The sequence below is a fragment of the Calonectris borealis genome, chromosome 3 (genome assembly GCF_964195595.1).
Source record: "Calonectris borealis chromosome 3, bCalBor7.hap1.2, whole genome shotgun sequence".
NCBI classification, from domain to species: domain Eukaryota; kingdom Metazoa; phylum Chordata; class Aves; order Procellariiformes; family Procellariidae; genus Calonectris; species Calonectris borealis.
The window spans coordinates 107,899,991-107,917,712 of record NC_134314.1 but is presented as its reverse complement, the minus strand read 5'-3'; the positions used below and the strand labels follow the sequence as shown (position 1 = coordinate 107,917,712).

Genomic DNA, 17,722 nt, shown 5'->3' with positions numbered 1-17,722 from the left:
GAATTCCCTTTCCTTTAACAGATCCTAGCCCTCACTCTTTGAAACCTGATTTAGAACGTATGGTCTGTGTTGTACTGTGCTGTACATCTAAAACTGGGATGAATTTACATTACTCAATGTACAGCAGTTCTGTTGAAGGACATGTGAGCTTTCAATAGCAAAACGCAGAAGGAATTTAAACTAGTGGATAACACTCTCTGACGGCAACTGCTTTTTTGTATCACCATTAGCTGCTCTAATGTCATGATTTAATACTTTTTTTTTTAATTAGAGGAATTACAAGGCTCTTTAACACCTCATTTCTTTCATGGATTCATTAGACAGAACTTGCTTCTGCAAGCTTACTACCAATTGAATCTCTGGAAATTAATTCCCAAACAGATTCATAGTACAGGGAACCTTTTCAGGCTTATTAAGAGTCATTTTTTTCCTCTGGGCAGATCTCAATTTAAGAGGAATGTACCAATTGCTGTACTTGCGCCTGCTGTTTACCGGTATCACTGAAAAAACAGCAAACCAAAAATACTTATTTGACAGTACAATTGATTAATATTTACCTACCAGCAATGGATCAGAGAAATCTGGAAGATCTGGAACTAATATTCCAACCAGCGCACACACCACTATTAACACAGTACACATGCCCAGGACCACCACAGGCCAGTCGGCTATCAGGGCAGCATAGCTACATGGAGAGGAGCAGAGAAAAAGATGTTACAGAAATAAAAGTTATACACAAAATTAATCCATACTTCTCTAAAGAGCCATGTTGAAACACTGACCTGTTTTCATCATTTTATTTACATGAAATTAAGCTAGCTATTACACATGGATGAAAACCATTTGGAAACAGTTTATTTCTACACTTTTTTTAAAGTAAGAAAACAAACAAACAAAAACCCCACTTTCTATCAAATCTCCATACTGAAACTTTCTATTCTTATATAGAAAAGCTTTTCATATCAGACTATTAATTTCCCCGCCCCAGGATTCTGACAAAAATGCAGGCTTTATCTTAGATTGTCTTTGTTCTGCTACAGAGGTGATTAATTATGGGCTACTGAAGTAGATATTTCTGTTGTTTAGTACACGCTTAGTATTTAAAACTGCCATAGCAATAATTTACATAGAATGTTTTTACATTAAAAATGAAAAAAAAAAGCATATGTGAAGTAAAAACTGTTGTTTAAGACTAAACACTTTTTTAAATATAAATACTTTTTCCTTAACTTTATACTTAACTTTTGGCATGGATGTTATCCATGACTGGGGACCACTAGAAAGTGGATGCTTTGTTAAAAATTTAATGATAGAAAACATAGCAGTTTCTTCTTTGAACGCTTAAGCTTTTCTAAGAAAAATATCAAAGTGACGAAAAATCAATTTTGAAGTAGAACCCAAAAGAAAACATTTCCTCTATATTTAAAAGTCATTAAAAAAAATACTCACACCCTATATACTAATGATCCACAAAATCTGTTGCAAATTCAAAGGTGCAAGGATACATAAACTAATCAGCATTAATTGCTTAGTCTTTTAGAGTAACACATGTCCTTGGATTTTAACTCTGTTCATTCTAAATTTTGAGAGTGCAAGAATTTTTATATGCAAATCTAATTTTCATCATTTCCATAAAACTTTTTTTTTTTTTAAATTGACAGCAAAGTATCAGAAAGTAAAATGAAACCCAGAAACCTTAATTTCTTATTAATTTTTCTTATGGTAAAGACTTGAATTCGTAGGGTTTATGTTTCAAGGGCAACATTGTCTAATCTTGGGAGCAAAGAAAGTACAGAAAGTCCCACAAAGTTTAAAAGGCATTAGAAAAATAATTACAGGCTATGAATCATTCCATACCAATAGTCTCTGTACACACTAAATATTGATCAAAAAGATCTATACTCTTATTTCCTCCTCAACTTACATGCAACATAACATGAATCTTTATATCAGAGCACTCCTTTACTTATTTCTACTGTCTTAAAAGATTATGGTTCTTTTCCAGTTTCAGAGCAACTCATCATCTAATCACAGTTCAATTATTGGCTCTACAGAAATTTTCTGTCCCATTGCCAAGAAGGGAGGTAATGCCCAACTCCTCACTCTAGCAACAGCTTCCCAGTTTTCTAACTCTAAAATCAACGGCAGTGAGCAAGGTTATTGCTGACTTTCCATAGCATGTGGAAATAGGTATGGTCTAGGGGTCTAAGTACAGCTTTAAGGAGCAAGGAAGTCCAAAGCACTGAGTGTATCTCAATTTCCCATTAAGTAAATGTGGAATAATTCTTACATTCTCACACAAGAGGTTAATTAGCAAAAGCTTGAAAAGCAATCTGAAGTGTAAGTTTTTATTAAAGTGAATCACAAAGGGGCAGCTTGCCAAATGAGCAATTGTACAAAGTAAAAGTGAAGGGAAGTAAATGACCTAATAGAATTTTCCTATTTATAGGACTAAATGTTTTTGTAAACACCAAGTGCTAGATTGACTAGCTATTACAGACATTTGCTCTGAAGTCATAAAAATTATACCCAAAAGATTTATTTTCCTATTCATCACTAGTGCCAGATTTACCGCTTTGACATGTTGCCTCTACACTTCCATTCTCAGCTGAGCAGCTCTTTAATTCGTTAAATTCTTCAGTCACTAGCTGTAAAAGAAACTATGTCCTAGGTGAATGGTTTAACATGTTAATAAGCCACATACAGAAGACAGTAAGTGTTTGTTTACCCCTGCAAATTTGTCCTGTTTCTTGTATCACATACTGAAATTCAGATAAGCAAAGCTGACCTGGGCTAGCACATCAAAAAGGACTAACCACGCTGTATTTTAATCTTATTTGTCTGAGCATCATTTGGTGCTGCTGAGGGCTCTGGCTCCAACCAAGTTGCCTACAGTCAGCCTAGATCCCAACCCACTATAAGCGGCTAAACAGATGGCAGTAATTTTATTTTTCACCCATTAAAAAGCCATAAAATGAGATCAGTTACTTGTTATTTTCTCTGTGAAAAGTAAGCCACTGCCCTGACTAAGATTCTGCGTAAATGACCACTTGCCTGACAAGGTCCAAGGCCAAGAGGAAAGCATTTAAATCAATTCCTCAGCCAAGGAATCACTCACATTCAGAAAGCACATCCTTAGTGCTAAGCACATTCTTTAGTACTTTTCTAAATCCTGCTTTTTGATGCCTAATTAAAACTACAGTTGTTCAATGAGCTGGGCATATGGCTATGCTGATACATTATCATTTCTTTTTCTTCCTCCAAAGCATTCAAGCACTAAAAAATGAATTCTCAATAACTACGACACTGACTGCAATCTCTTTTTTATCCCATTTCACCTCCTGCTTTCAATCTAGTTGTTAGAATGGTGACACCACTGTAAGCTGCCTTGTACCACGAAGATGCATGTAATTTTCATTAATTTCTTTTCTTCTGCTGTTTTTCACACACCTGAAAAAGGTTTGAGTTTTTTGGTGTTTGTTTTTTTCTTCTTCATGTTTTAAACGATTAAAAATGCATAGAAGATACAGTAATTAATTCAATCTATAGTTATCTCACCCATTTAGCACCACTAAAGACTGGGTTCAAGCAATTTGCCCCAAAGTGATCTAAGAGCTCAGATGCTTTCTTAAAAAGTAGAAAGGAAAAAAAAAAAAAAAAAGATAGTGCTCCACTTTTCCTTCTCATTTTAAGCTATAGCGTAACACATGGATAGTTTTAAACTTTTCAATTCAGCACCTATATGCAGACATACTCACGTTAAACCACAACCCAGTCTCATATAAAGAGACAGAAACATACCATATATAGTTTCCACATCATAAAGGGGTCACTATGAGCAATAGATATTTGTGTAGCTGAATTCATATTAACAAACAGATTTATGTAACTCAAAACAGATATTTAGCAAACAGGCTTGTTCTTTACTGAAGGCAAGTCGTAACAGTTTCAGATAGGTTGCTCTGCTGTTTTTTCTGACCCTGCCACTCTTCAGAGCATATGCAGTCCACACCTAGTGTTCTTGACTGTGTGGGGTTTCTGATTTTACGAAGAAAAAAAGATCATTATGATGAAATTTTTGAACTTTTCTGTCAGGTTGTTTTATCATTATTGATGATACAACCAAGCTGCTTCTCAGAATAACCCTTAATCAAAAAAGTACCCAGTCACAGGGTTTTTATGCTTGTGCAGAAAGTGTATATACACACACAAAGAGAATGGCATGGACTGTAGTAAAAAATACCATAAAATAGTTGCCAAAAAGGAACACTGAAGTCCGCACAGATTTTAAAATTCTGGCCCAGTATACTGCCTCCAAAAGCCTCTCCAAAAAAAGCTATTTACAGAAAGACTACTTAGGGGGAGCACAAGAGTTTGGGCACCATCCGTGATCTATCCCCTTCCTGCTCTCCCAGGATTCACAGATGTGTGATTAGGGATGTTAAAGAGCTTGTCCCTGGCAGCTCCTTTCAGTGTTTCCTTAGGGACCCATTGCAGATCAATTCTTCTAAATGTTGTTTGAACTTGCTGATGTTATCTGCCTCCACAATCTCCTGTGGCAGTTTCAGAAATTCACTACCCACTGTGTAAAGAAATACATTTTTTTTTTTTTAAAAAATCTGTTTTAACTTGATTGCCTACTATTTTCCTTGAACATTCCTTACTCTTGCATTGTGTGGGGAATAGCAGTTTTGCCATCACCTTATCTACTGCCTTTATGATTCTGCAAACCTCACATGTGACAGTATTAGACCTTACCTTTTTGGTAACTTGAATGGTCTGGCTGGCCTGGAAGGAGGGAAAAAAGAGAGTAATTGAAAATATATGAAATATACATGCACCTGCCAATTGATTTAATTCTTCCCATACATGGATAAGCAGCTACATTATAAAAATCAGATATTTTAGAATATGAATTATTTTAGAAGACATACAATCATATTCAATTGAGTCTTTGCAAACAAGTAATTCAGGGAATAATTACAGCTACAGACAGCTGGGTTTTCAAAAGTGGAATTTTATGCAGCTGATTTTTGGGATTACTGTTTAAGAGGCTTTTCCAGTTTTCAACAAGAAACCAAATAAACTAACACGATGAAAATTCAGTACTATTGAAAACCATGACAAAGTTTGCATATAATGGGAACAGACAACGAAAACACCATGTTCTGACATTGCAATTCACGAACCTTCTTAATTGTCCTTCGTAACTCCACTACAAAAAATGATTTTGGACATAAATTCTGTCTTGTCATAAAGAAGGAAATAGAATGACAAAGGTACCTATATAAAATAGCTTTTCTATGCAAGTTTTTGTTATTTGTTAAAAATCTAATACAAACAACATCACTTTGATGAGGAGATCGCAAACCCAAATGCAAATTATTCATATCTGCCGCTGTTCAGGGAGCACTTCATTTTGTTAGCTATTGGATCAGTAAGTTTCACATAAATTTCAAAAAAAAATTCCCATGAAGAATGTGTAAGTGCTTTCAAGAATTTCCTGTCTATAACTGTGACATACAATCACTCCAACGATGTACCCATACTATGGCTTCAGTTAAGTTATGGACTTGTTTTACCATCAAAGACATATTTAATATTGCTTCTTTAAAAAGATATCGAAAACAATGAATTAAGAAACAGCTGCTTGCATAAAATAGATCACTTAGTATTTCTACATTGACGTCTCCAAAAGAGTAAAGATTTGCATGCTTTCACACCACCGGATTAACAGCTCCAACTTTGGACTCCTTAGAGATTTTCACAAAAGTTTAAAGCTTAATTCTGTGCTCAAGAATGAGATTTGCTGTCCTTCAAAGCATAAGATTCAACACACTGGGTTGAAATTCCAGTCCTGGGGAACTAAAATCTTCTTGCATCATCATCTCAAGGTAGCTGCAGCCATGCCCATACTAGGTGACAGTACTGCTTAGACTATATCTATTTCTAACTCCAAGCAACTGTAAAGGTAAAGGGGAAATAATCCATATAATATAAACTGAGCCTCAGGAACACCATGCTCTGTTACACCAAAACAAAAAGTATAATCCAATGCAAACCACCTCTTAGTGCAGTAACAGGCCACTTCAGACATATATTCAAAGTACTGCTAACTAATATGATAGCAAAAGGGTGATGAAAACGTAATTTACAGCATAGAGTAATATAAATGTGACCATTCCTATTATCCCTTTCCTCAGCAGGGAGGATGGAAGAATAAGTTAAACCAGCAAAGCTAAACACTGATGCTAAGCCCTCTTTTACTCTTCATCTTCATCCATGATGTGTCTCAAGCTATATAGCACATAAATATAACTATGATGCAACATTCCATCAAGAAATATAAAGCTAATATATTTCCTCAAGAATATAAATCCATTTTAATTTAACTGTTATAAGAAATAAGAATTGTATAAAAGCAAATTTCTACCAGCTGTAATTCACTGTCTGGAAATGCTCCAACACGGCAAAGTGGTAGAGCTGCTAACTGGGACAGTTAGCCCGTAGGTAGTACCATAGCAGTAAAAAGTGCTCCTTGAAGCCCTGAGGAAGGCTGGAGAAAAGGAAGGGAAAAGCAGAATAACCAATCTGCAGTTGCAGTAACTCAAAGATTAAGAAAATGTACAAACAAGGATTTTCTGTTAAATCCAGGCACAAAAATTAAGATTAAATTTATGAAATTTCACCAGCCTTCAGTTTGTAGTCCAAGATGCACAAACCTGACTTTCAGAGGTACTGAATATACTCAATTTCACAACTAATGCCAAAACCTTCTGGTACCACCACAAGAACAACAGACTTGTCAGCAGCCAAAACGTACAGAAACCCAGATAAACCGAGTTCTGAAATGATTTTGCAACAGTAAGTTGCCTGAGGCTGAAAAGAAGTTGTGGCAGGCTCAGGGGACTTCTTGCCGTCTTATCTACAGCCTCAACCACAAAACCAACTTTTCTCAACTCGGGCTAGACTGGACGATAAGGAACTAGGTACTGAAGTCAGAACTCACTAAACTTGAATCTGAAGTTAGTAGCAACAGAACTCTGTATAAAGAGAAATACTTAAACAGACAAGCCCGTTCATGGACTAATTCAGCACCAACGCAGAGTGCAAACCGAATGCGTACTTCCGTGCCTGTATGGAAAAGGGGACGAAGCTACACAGTCAGGTAACATTTTTGTAATTGCAGCATATGCTCTTGGGTTTACAGATCAAAGAGAAATATACACAGACATTTACTGTTAATATGGTGATTCAAACATTGATTTCTAGCTTTTATTTGTAAAGATCTCAATTTCTATATATGCTCAGTCACTTGTGAAAGCGAGTCCCGTTTTCATCTGTGTCATAATGGACCCTACCATGAGCAACAATACCATAAAACTATTTGGCACAACCAACAGCCATCCAAGAACAACAACTAGTACAAACTTTGTAGTTATGCTTACTTATCTACAGGTTTATATGACAATTCCATTTTATATTGGCAGATAAAATTCCCTACTGTATCCTTTGTCAATTTTAGTACCCACTTTTACAACAAAGTTAATCTACAAGGTTGAAAAAACAAGCAGGTGCTTTAGTTAAGAATTAACTCCCATAGAGGCAATGTTTTCCTCTGCATGGCCTGCAGCACTGCTATCCACCTCATCATACACCATGCTGTACGATCGTTACCGTGATCTCCATGACTCTATAAAGGGTTAGCCGGTTCATCCAGAGAGCCACATCCACATCGCTACGCACTCCTCCCAAATACAAGGGTTTGCCCGGACAGTGAGGTACAGAACCTTATTTGAGGTCCTCAAAAAGCTAGCAAGACAAACATTTGTTGGGAAGGACCAACGTGGGGGTCCTTCTGGGGACCATGCAGGCACCTTCTCAATGTATCTTCTTGTGTATTCACTCTTTCCACAGCTCTCCCAGCCCCTTCTGCATGCAAAATCTTAGTAGACAGGCATATTTCAATTCTCGTTCTTCAAGCTTTACTCTGTCTTTCAGTTATGTCTCTGTAACTATATGGCAGAACAGTTTTTCTCAACAGAATGTAAAATTTGTTTTAGATAGAACTTTCAGAGATTAACTTTGCCTAATTTGGCTTATGCAAAAGGGGTAAAAGTACCAACACAACCATTCTTCATCCTCCCCCTTTGCCATCAAAACCAAACTACATTTCCCTCTGTTTCCTCCACCTGCAAAATATATTCAGTGCTGAACAAATGATGATGATTAAGTTCTTCAAAGTTAGGGAGGGTTAAAGGTCACACCTGCTATCAAACTGTTTTGTTTCGAAAGGCATGCATTAAAAAAAAAAAACCTGTGTACACCCGGGTGAATTCCAGCAGTGTAACCAATCCCTTGCAGCTGTTGTGATGACTCTATTATATCGGTCAATAGGAAAAGTTATCCCTGAAAACTATGCCCAAAAAATTCTTTAGTTATGCTCTAAAATACAGAAATGCATGGCAAAACCAGATCTTTCCCACTTAATTAATGCTGCTGTGTCTAATTTTTGAAGTATTATACATTCATTTAGCCAGTTTAAATAACACCACTGACCTCCAAAAAAAAAGTCTAGACAAAAAAAAATCCTCATCAGTTTTCATGAGAAAGAAATGGTGAATTCCATAATTGTGCTGGGACGAAAGCCAAGTTGATCTGTGTATTAAATTACCTCTGTACTTAGTTCTCACAAGTTTAATAGTGGAAAGTGACAATCACTGTTGTTTGTGACGGGACTAGCACAACCAAGTTATTACATAAATTACAGTCACTGATTAAAATCTAATACATACTATGCCGGGGGGAAAAGGGAAGAGGGAAGAAAAGGACAAGCTCTATTCTACCACCATTTACTGCAAGTCTCAGCCCCTACTAAACAGATGCTTTGCTTCATACTGTCCTTTCCTAATGGTGAGTTTGGACTGAGCATCATACGATTAGGAACTACATAAAGAAAGGATAACTAGTTTGGTTAAAAAACCCAGAAGTTTCTCAATGTGAAATTTATTTGGTTGACTAGTATCCTTTTGTGCAACATGGTGAAAAGGACAAATGGTGTTTAAAAAGTGTTGCTATAATATCTGAAAGTTTACTGTAGGAAGAAATAACAAGAGTATCAGGAGGATGGATCAGGGCACGGGTCTGGACTGGACTACTACAGCTCCAACATTCATCTCTCCAGCTTAAATAAGCACTTAACCTCAGTGTTTCTACCAATATTTTGAACGGGGGGGTAATAGAAAACACTTGTGCCTTTCTGTACATACTAACTGGAATAGGGGCAGTCACACACACACACACAAAATACTATTGTTTTACATACTTTTCAATCTGAGAAAGAGGACTACTGGTGCTCTAGCTTCCTGAAGGGGAACACACCATGCCATTCGGCCACATCCTGCCTTCAAGGTTCTCAATGCAGCCAAAGTTTCCGTTCAGTTACAGCACTGAATGAGTTTTCTCATGAAAGTTAATAGATTGGCATGAGTATAACAGAGAGGGGAGTTTGGTCCTAATTTCAAGAACCACAATGAAGAGCAAGCTTTTGGAAATCATAAATATTATTAAATCTAGTTCTATAACCTTCATTTTACCTAGACATTACATGGCACAAGCAATGTTTCACGAGCATGTTCCTCAGCATGGGACTGTTCCAAATTAATTTAACACTTAATAATAAAATTATGGGTGGTTTACTGCTTTTGCAGTGTATTTGTTTCATTAATCTAATGTCTTTCAGGGGAATACAAACCTGAATGTGTCAAAGTACCTAGATATTCCAAGACATTCTTTTGCAGTCTTTCTTCACAAACCTCAGTTGTGAGGAAGGTATCAATTTAAGTAACCCCCTTTGCCTCCACAAGGAATCAATGCTAGCTGTTTCCTGAGCAGGTGCAAGAAACCCTGCAGAAGGTAGCCATGAAATAGCAAATTAGGAAAACAGGCTGTGTTTTGAAGCATATTTTAAAGAGAGTTTTCTACCTGTTGTGGAGCAACCAGCATTTTAAAAAAGTGTTAGCAGCTATCAATAACCTAAAAGGTTGAAAGAGATACTAATATGATTTTGAACAAGAACATTCCTGCCTACATTGATAGTAACTTTTTTTTTAAAGTCAGTGAAAAAGTGTCAATACATTCCAAAACATACGTTTGTACTAACTTATCCAAACAATACCTTCCTAAAACATTTTACATTCCTACTATAATTCTGGATATTGCCCTGGCTAAATATTTGATTTCTGATTTATTTCATGCCACTTAAATGCAATTAATTTCTATCTCACAGTGTGCAGATGTAGAGACTGGACTTGGATGTAGAAAGACTTTTCCCCTTTTTTCCTTGGAGGAGAAACAAACCAATTAGACTTGGAGCTAAAATTAATGCCTGTGGGGCTACCACCCTGACATGGGGCAGCACAGAGACACTGCCTGGGACTGTTGCGTCCTATTCTAAGGTGTAAGAAAACAACTAACAGCATCACGGATAAATCCAAAACTGCCAGTACAGGTGCTTCTCCTCTGTTTTGTTCCTGGGAGACAGCAGCTAAGGGAAGCAGAAAGCTGCGCTCCCAGCAGCAATATCCACCAATTCTGGTGCTTTGCTGCAGCTGAGCCAGTTTCCAGCATTGGCCGAAAGCAACCATCTCTCAGCTGGAACCAGCACTACTTGAGGAAGCACTGCTCTTCTTCATACTGCCATCAAGCAGTTTATCATGCACCCCCAGTGAATGGCCTAGAAGCATCTCAAAAAGATACGCACTGGTCTTTGCAACCACTTTTCCTACTTCATTGCAGGAACTGGTCTCAGATGAAAAAGTACTGACTGCTGATAAATGCCATCCCTTAGCAAATCCAGCTGAGATCTATGCTCAGTGACGTTTGAATATGACCAGTGACAGCCAACCATAATTTCAGGGCTCAAACCCAGGAGCAAATGTAGTGGAAATGGTCACTGACAGAAACTTGACAGATTAGGAAAAGTCCAATTTTCCAAACAATCATTCAGAGAAAACTAACTGGTCAGGTGACTGGTCTCCATTTTAGCACTAGGTTGCACAGAATTTTGAAAATAAATGTATAGCTTACAGCTATTTACAATAAAGTAGTTGTTAGAGGGCTGTAAATTATCACTAATAGTACTGCAGATAACACAGCAGCAGAACCAATCATGACAACTGCTCCAGCAGAATAGGATCCAGAATAAATGAAAATTGTAGACATTGCAGTAAATCTGTAACACCTTTGGTTTCTGGCAGCATGGACAAACAGACTGTTTCACATAATCTTAATTCTACTTTCCTCATGCAGGTATTCATAAAAGGGATGTATTATTTCTCTTGATACAAATAACATTACATCCATAAAAACACATAACATATTTGTGATATAGTGTACTCTTTAGGAAACAAACTATCTTCTTTCCGAAGCACCTTGTATACCACAGGTATCTAAACACAGCGATACCAAAAAAAAAAAAAAATCATTAAAAAGCCAATAGCAGAAAAACTAATTTTGCACTCTTGCCTTTCACTTAAAGATTCACTTGAGTCAAAAATGTTAAGTTACAATAAATAGCTGTACTTACTGAAGAAAAAAAAAATCAATATAAAGACTCCCCTGTCTAAGGATTATGAGGTGTTTAACCTCAATGCTTTACTTTGCCAGAGGGAAACTATTCCCTTTGTTGGTAGATCTGGTTACAAGAAGCGATAAAACATAGCCTTTTGTCATTATTACACTCAAGGATAAGCTAAATCCCTGCAGGATAGAATGAGATATGCATCATATTGTACACCATCCATTAGAACACACAATACAAACTAAATCCCGGCAGAGGAAGAAAATCCTTGTGTTTTCAGAATGGCACTGACCCGTGAGAACGATTTGAATTGCTCTTAAATATCAAGCTGGCTTTTGCTGCTATATCAGGTATAACACCTACGTGCTTTATCATTTTAACAATCACTACAATCACTCAGGTAACAAATCCAACAGATTAAGTTGTCAAAAAACTTTTCACAAGCCTCCCAATTTAATTTTTTGCTATGATGTGTAGAGTTTTCCTTGATTCTAATCATGAACTGTCTCTAGATATTTTTTAAACAGGTAGTGTTTATTGTATTTGTCTGCACTTAGCTTTACTTATTTACATCTATAAAGGAAGAATAGGACAACAGGCTCTTTTCCATAGGAGGAGGATGTTGTAAATTCAGTTTTCTGATAAGTTGCTTTTTTTAAGGTTTTATTGAAAGCAAGAAAAATGCAAAGAATTTTCTTGTTCTCTCCCACATAAAATGTCACGGAACAATCCAAAAGGATTTTATTTTATCATCTCTAGATTATCAGGGTAAGATGATCTGAAACTCACCGCTATTTCATCCCGTTAAAAAGAGTGAAATCTCAATGTTGCAGCTTTGCTTAACCTTATACTTATGAATTATTTCTGCTAAGACTATTCTTATGCACAAAATTAATCAAAATGAAAGTCTTTGTAGTAGAGAGACCAAAAATCAATATGCTATTTGGCAACTGTATTATAGATGTCAATTCACGTTTTTATAGTTGAGATACCAAGCTTTATAAAGGTTCTTGTCTGCTCTTCTTGTATTCTTACCTACCTCTTCAGTTCCAACTGAGGATCTGCTCTATGTTCACAGCAAATATGCGCAAATAACATTGCCTTTCTGCAAGCAAAGCAATTATAAGGAAGGCGTTAACAATAAAATCATTGTCCAAGTGATTCTTGCTCTATCTGATTTAAATTTAGCATAAAAGTGTATGCTTTACTGACCTACATGCACATTAGGTAAACCAGATTCCCTGAATATCAGTGGCAAACCCTATATAGTCAACTAAGCCAAGGTTTTGCTCACTTTCTTTCTGCTATGAAATCAACATTAAACTTTATTAACCTACTCTGAAAAAGTAACAGGTAGTTTTGACATCCCCAGTCACAAACTTCCAGCTCATGCCAACATACAACAGGAAAATATGTTTCCATCAAGTCAACAGAGATGAGAAAATGTCAATGCAATCATATTGACATCCTGCACGTATGTATTTTCATTTACAAGTTATTTTGGTAAGTTTAGTATCAGGGCTGGAAGAAAAGTCCTATGAGGAGTGGCTAAGGATTTGGGCTTGTCTAGTTTGGAGAAAAGGAGGCTGAGGGGCGACCTCATTGCTCTCCACAGCTTCCTGAGGAGGGGAAGTGGAGAGGGAGGTGCTGATCTCTTCTCCCTGATAGGATGCACGGGAATGGTTCAAAGTGCGCCAGGGGAGCTTTAGACTGGACATAAGGAACACTTCTTTACCAAGAGGGTGGTCAAACACTGGAATAGGCTTCCTAGAGAGGTAGTCGATGCCCCAAACCTGTCAGCATTTAAGAGGCATTTGGACAATGCCCTTAATAACCTGCTTTAACTTTTGGTCAGCCCTGAATTGGTCAGTCAGTTGGACTAGATGATCATTGTAGGTCCCTTCCAACTGAAATAGTCTGTTCTATTCTATCCCAGCATGATTCATTATATGCTGAAATTAAAACTTCTATAAATTTATAACATACAGATGACTTGAAATTGAAATGCCCCTATAAACACTTCCAAGGTTTGGGGGTTGTTGTTTTTTTTCCCCACTCCTTTACCTCGTTGCTCCATATGGATGGTATACATGCAGGAGCCAAGGACTTACTTACAAAGTCTTCAGTTTAAGGTTCCTTACAAACTCATTTTTGTGATACTGACTTCTAATGCCTTCCCTTCTTTCATCTTCAACAACTGACTAACCATTATCAACTACTAGGAAAGCTGGCTCTTTCCTTAATAGCATCTACTTGGTTCACTTGTCTTGTATAGGAAGTAAATTATCCTCTCTGTAGGAAAATCTGACAGTGTATGAAAGAGCCAAGTAATATACACCCTAAAAATATTTTTCTTGTATTCTTCTTTCCCTAAACTTTTCTCTAATGAATGTAGCCACTTTTAAACACAGTTCTCAAACTGTCAATAAGAAAATTGCCATCAAATGTAAACTGGATTGTCCCAGCTTTAAATGGCAAAGTTTATACATAATTTAAAGTATATTCTTCTTCAAAAGGTTTAATTGAAGATATATATTCCTTTAACTTCTGAAGCACTAAGGGCAGGACCACAAATAGTACTGCTTGGCAAGTTAAACAAAAGTTCTGAACTATTCAAGACAATAAAAAAGGCTTAGTAAAATACCACCATGAATCACTATTTGAAAACAAGCCAACAGCTAATTTAGAGCAGACTAATATTATTTCAAGATCCTTCACAAGTCTAAAACCATTAGTCTTTTTCTTTTCTCGGTAATTACAGTGAAATTAATAGATAGGTTCTGGGATTTAAATGATGACTAGAGTAGTTTTCAGCATTTTTACTAGCAAAAAGTTCCTTCCCTAGAAATATTTTATTTCACTTCCCAGTTGAATGGAGCAACGCAAGGTCATGGTCACATCTTGTATTTCTTTCACAGACAGGAAATTAACATGACCCAAGAAATCACAACATGCACATAAGAAAAACTCCATTCCATGATACCAAAGAGAATGAGAGAGATGTACAAGAGCACTTATTTTTATCAAGGTATTTCTCCACAAAGGCTGAAATCCATGTTATTATAGGCATTAATGATTGACATTAAGCATATGTAAGTTTAACTCTGGCGTAGGGAGACTTCAAAGTGCCATATATCATGCTTCAACTGGTACATGCTTCAGTCTTCCTTCCTGTGCAGATGTAAGAATTTGTGAACGTAAGTCACCAGGGGGGTCATTTTTGCTCTTAGAAAACCTCCTTGACCAGAGAGCTTTTTGAAGATAGACCACAATCCCTCACAATTTCTCCAAAAATATTAGATGGACTATGGAGGCAAATGCTAGTTTTTATCTTTCTACATATTTAATCTCTTGCAGCAAATGAAAATACTGTTACTTAAGCAATTTTGTTCTAAATTTAGCAAAGTATTTCACTTTGAACATACCTTTCAGTGTTGAGCTGCTGTTCCAATGTCTGTGAATTTAGTGACTTAGAATGTCATAATTTTAAATGAAATAAAACAAGTGGATATTCAACACAATTAAAAGATTTAAAAGGATTTAGTAAGTAATTACAAAAAGGCAGCTCTTTAGCTTAGGCTGACATAGATGAAAAACTATACATATATAATGCAACATCACCGCTGTACCTCCTGAGATTAAATTTGTTTGCTCAGTATGAAGCAAGCAAAAAGGGGAATATTTACCGAACATTTACAGGTTTTCAGTATTGTAGCTAAGACACCAAAAAAGTACTGCAAGATTAAACAGACTGTAAACCAGATTTAATATAATCAAAACTGTTCAGCAAAAAGTTAGTAAAAGTTCATCCACTTGACTGAATGAACTAAACATCCTAGAAACTGGAAATGTAACACAAAGATTTTGCGGAAAGGTATCCCATTAACATCACAGAAAATACTGGAAAAGTGAGAGAAGTGATGCATGTAAGCTTTTCTAGTCTAGTACATTCACCTGTTTATGATTTTATTAAAAAAACTGATTTCCAAATAGAGAGGCCAGGCTTTCTGAAATACGATCAGGATTTCTACCTGTAACTTCCCTTAGCTGTACTGGTCTGTTAGCGGTACCATCTCATTTCTATTTTGCACTGATAGTCAAGGCTTTAAAAGATTTCTTTATTCAGCAGATATCCTGGGCAGAAATCTCATAGCAATCTGTGTAGCAAAATTAATGCCAAATTGCTCAGGCGCCCTCTGTATTTCCCTCTTGCATTGTGTTTGGGTTTTTCTGTTTTGTTTTACTATTCAAGCACCACTGACTATTTAAAAGCATGCACATCAATTATTACTTACTAGGAGATGAAAACAACACTAAAATATCATCAGACTGGAAAGACAAGTGACTTTGGAAGGAGCTAGAGACAGAAACAATTATGGCAACTTACAAAGAGCTTTCCAAAGTCGATGCTCCTCATTCCGCACTTTCCCCCCATCATACGGAAGACTGAAAACTTTTAAGAACTAGGAATACCCAAATCTTTCAAATTCCATCTCTTTAAGAGTGCTAAAAAACAGGTCACTGGCCACATTTAGTTTAGATTTTTGCTCTTTGTTGTCTAGCGTTGTCTTGTTTCACATTTGAACCTTATTATAACCTACTATTAAATTAAAAGTGCATGAGAACAACTATACATGGTCAAAGCATTCCAACAAATTGCTATCGTTTTGGCTGTTCTGTCACGTTTTTCTTCTAAATACATGTACATAAATGCTCCATTTTAAAAGTCGTCCCAAAAAACACGATTAGTCCTTTTCAAGAATGAACACAGCTGATGCTGGTTTTCCAGTCAATTTAGTACAAAAGAAAAGACCCATGTTTTTTACCATTTCCCTCACATTATCAGCTTTATGTCTTCTGAAGACTGCAGTTCAAAGGCCCAGCAGATTCCTAGTTAAGTACTAGTTCTTCTGTTGTTCAAGGAAAGGTGAGGGATACAGGGCACGGGAAATTCATCTTTAAGCACACACAGAACCTGGAGTTTGTAAGTGGCAGAGACTAAAGGTCAAAATTCAGCCAGGCTGGTACTCAGCTGCACTCAGACCAGAGCAGGAACCTTCAAAATCCTTTTTTGCTATTGCAGAAATGCTTGCTTCAAAGCGATCTGAAGTCTAGACAAATACTAATGCTTAATTAGTACAATTAAAAGCCTGCCCTTGGACTGCCTAATGAATGAGTTTTTTGGGTTTTTTTAAGTGCACTTAATTTTTTTTCTATGCATGTTATTTTTAATTTGGCCAGCCACTGAATTATAAATGGCATTTTTTATCTGTACTCCGGTCTCTGCGTGTCAGTCCTTTGCTTTCAGCTCTGTGCAAGACTAACAGAAAGCGCAGCATGTTGTTTGCATAGCTGACAACGCACAATAATTATCATGGGAAGAGTAAATGAATTAATAAAACTGGAATAAACCTCTTAAGGTATCGCACTCAGGGATAATGTAAGACTAAAAGTAAAAATGAGTAAAAAGAATAAAAATGAGAAAGCACAGCTCAAATTTTTGACTGCCGTAAAAAATTTTAGAGAAAGGAAAAGAACCATTTTGTTTGGTCACAGGGATAGCTCTTCCTCCACACGTGCACAACAGAGAATCCCATGTAAAGACTCAGATTCAGAAGGATGCATGAGACTGCTACACATTCCCTTTCCTTTCCTCAACTACATCAAAATCCCCACGTATGTCACCGGGCTGTTAATGCTGCAGCACGAAAGGAAGCATCTAGTTTGTGGTTCCCATGTGCCTCCAGCCTCTTCATTCTGGGAAACCATTGGATCAAGAATTCCTATTTTAGCATGCAATAAATGGCTTAAATGAGAATAGAGCCAGAATTCGTATTGTTTCCATACAAATTACCAACATGCAGGAACTCCTGACCTACAGCACGAATCAAGATATTTGCAACATCCTGAACACTGAATGAAATGATGGTAACAGCTTTTACCTTCTACTTGCTAAAGTTTGATAAAAAGTTTCAGAAACAATCTTCAAAAATCTGACCTAAAGGATTTTTTAAAAGATACCTATTTTCAATCTTCCTAGGGGAAGGGAGTAAGTCTCTTATTAATCTATAACACAGTATATACGTATGTATTTTGTACAAAAGATATTAGTACACATTTCATATAAAAAGCAAAAAATAG

At 36.5% G+C, this 17,722-nt stretch overlaps 1 protein-coding gene across 14 annotated transcripts in view; it reads right to left on the bottom strand.

Moving 5' to 3' along the window:
- The window catches only part of DISP1 (dispatched RND transporter family member 1), a 93,738-nt gene that overhangs the window by 12,092 nt on the left and 63,924 nt on the right, over positions 1-17,722 (bottom strand). For 7 of the 14 annotated variants that reach the window (XM_075147184.1, XM_075147181.1, XM_075147182.1 and 4 more), the window contains 3 exons: positions 12,621-12,686; positions 4,759-4,788; positions 562-685 (listed from right to left, as the gene is read on the bottom strand). In XM_075147184.1, coding sequence (XP_075003285.1) covers positions 562-685; positions 4,759-4,788; positions 12,621-12,686 — 220 coding nt within the window. Of the gene's footprint in view, positions 1-561; positions 686-2,572; positions 2,649-4,758; positions 4,789-9,325; positions 9,907-12,620; positions 12,687-17,722 lie in introns of those variants that run through there. The other 7 variants (XM_075147186.1, XM_075147187.1, XM_075147185.1 and 4 more) reach the window with 3 other exon arrangements.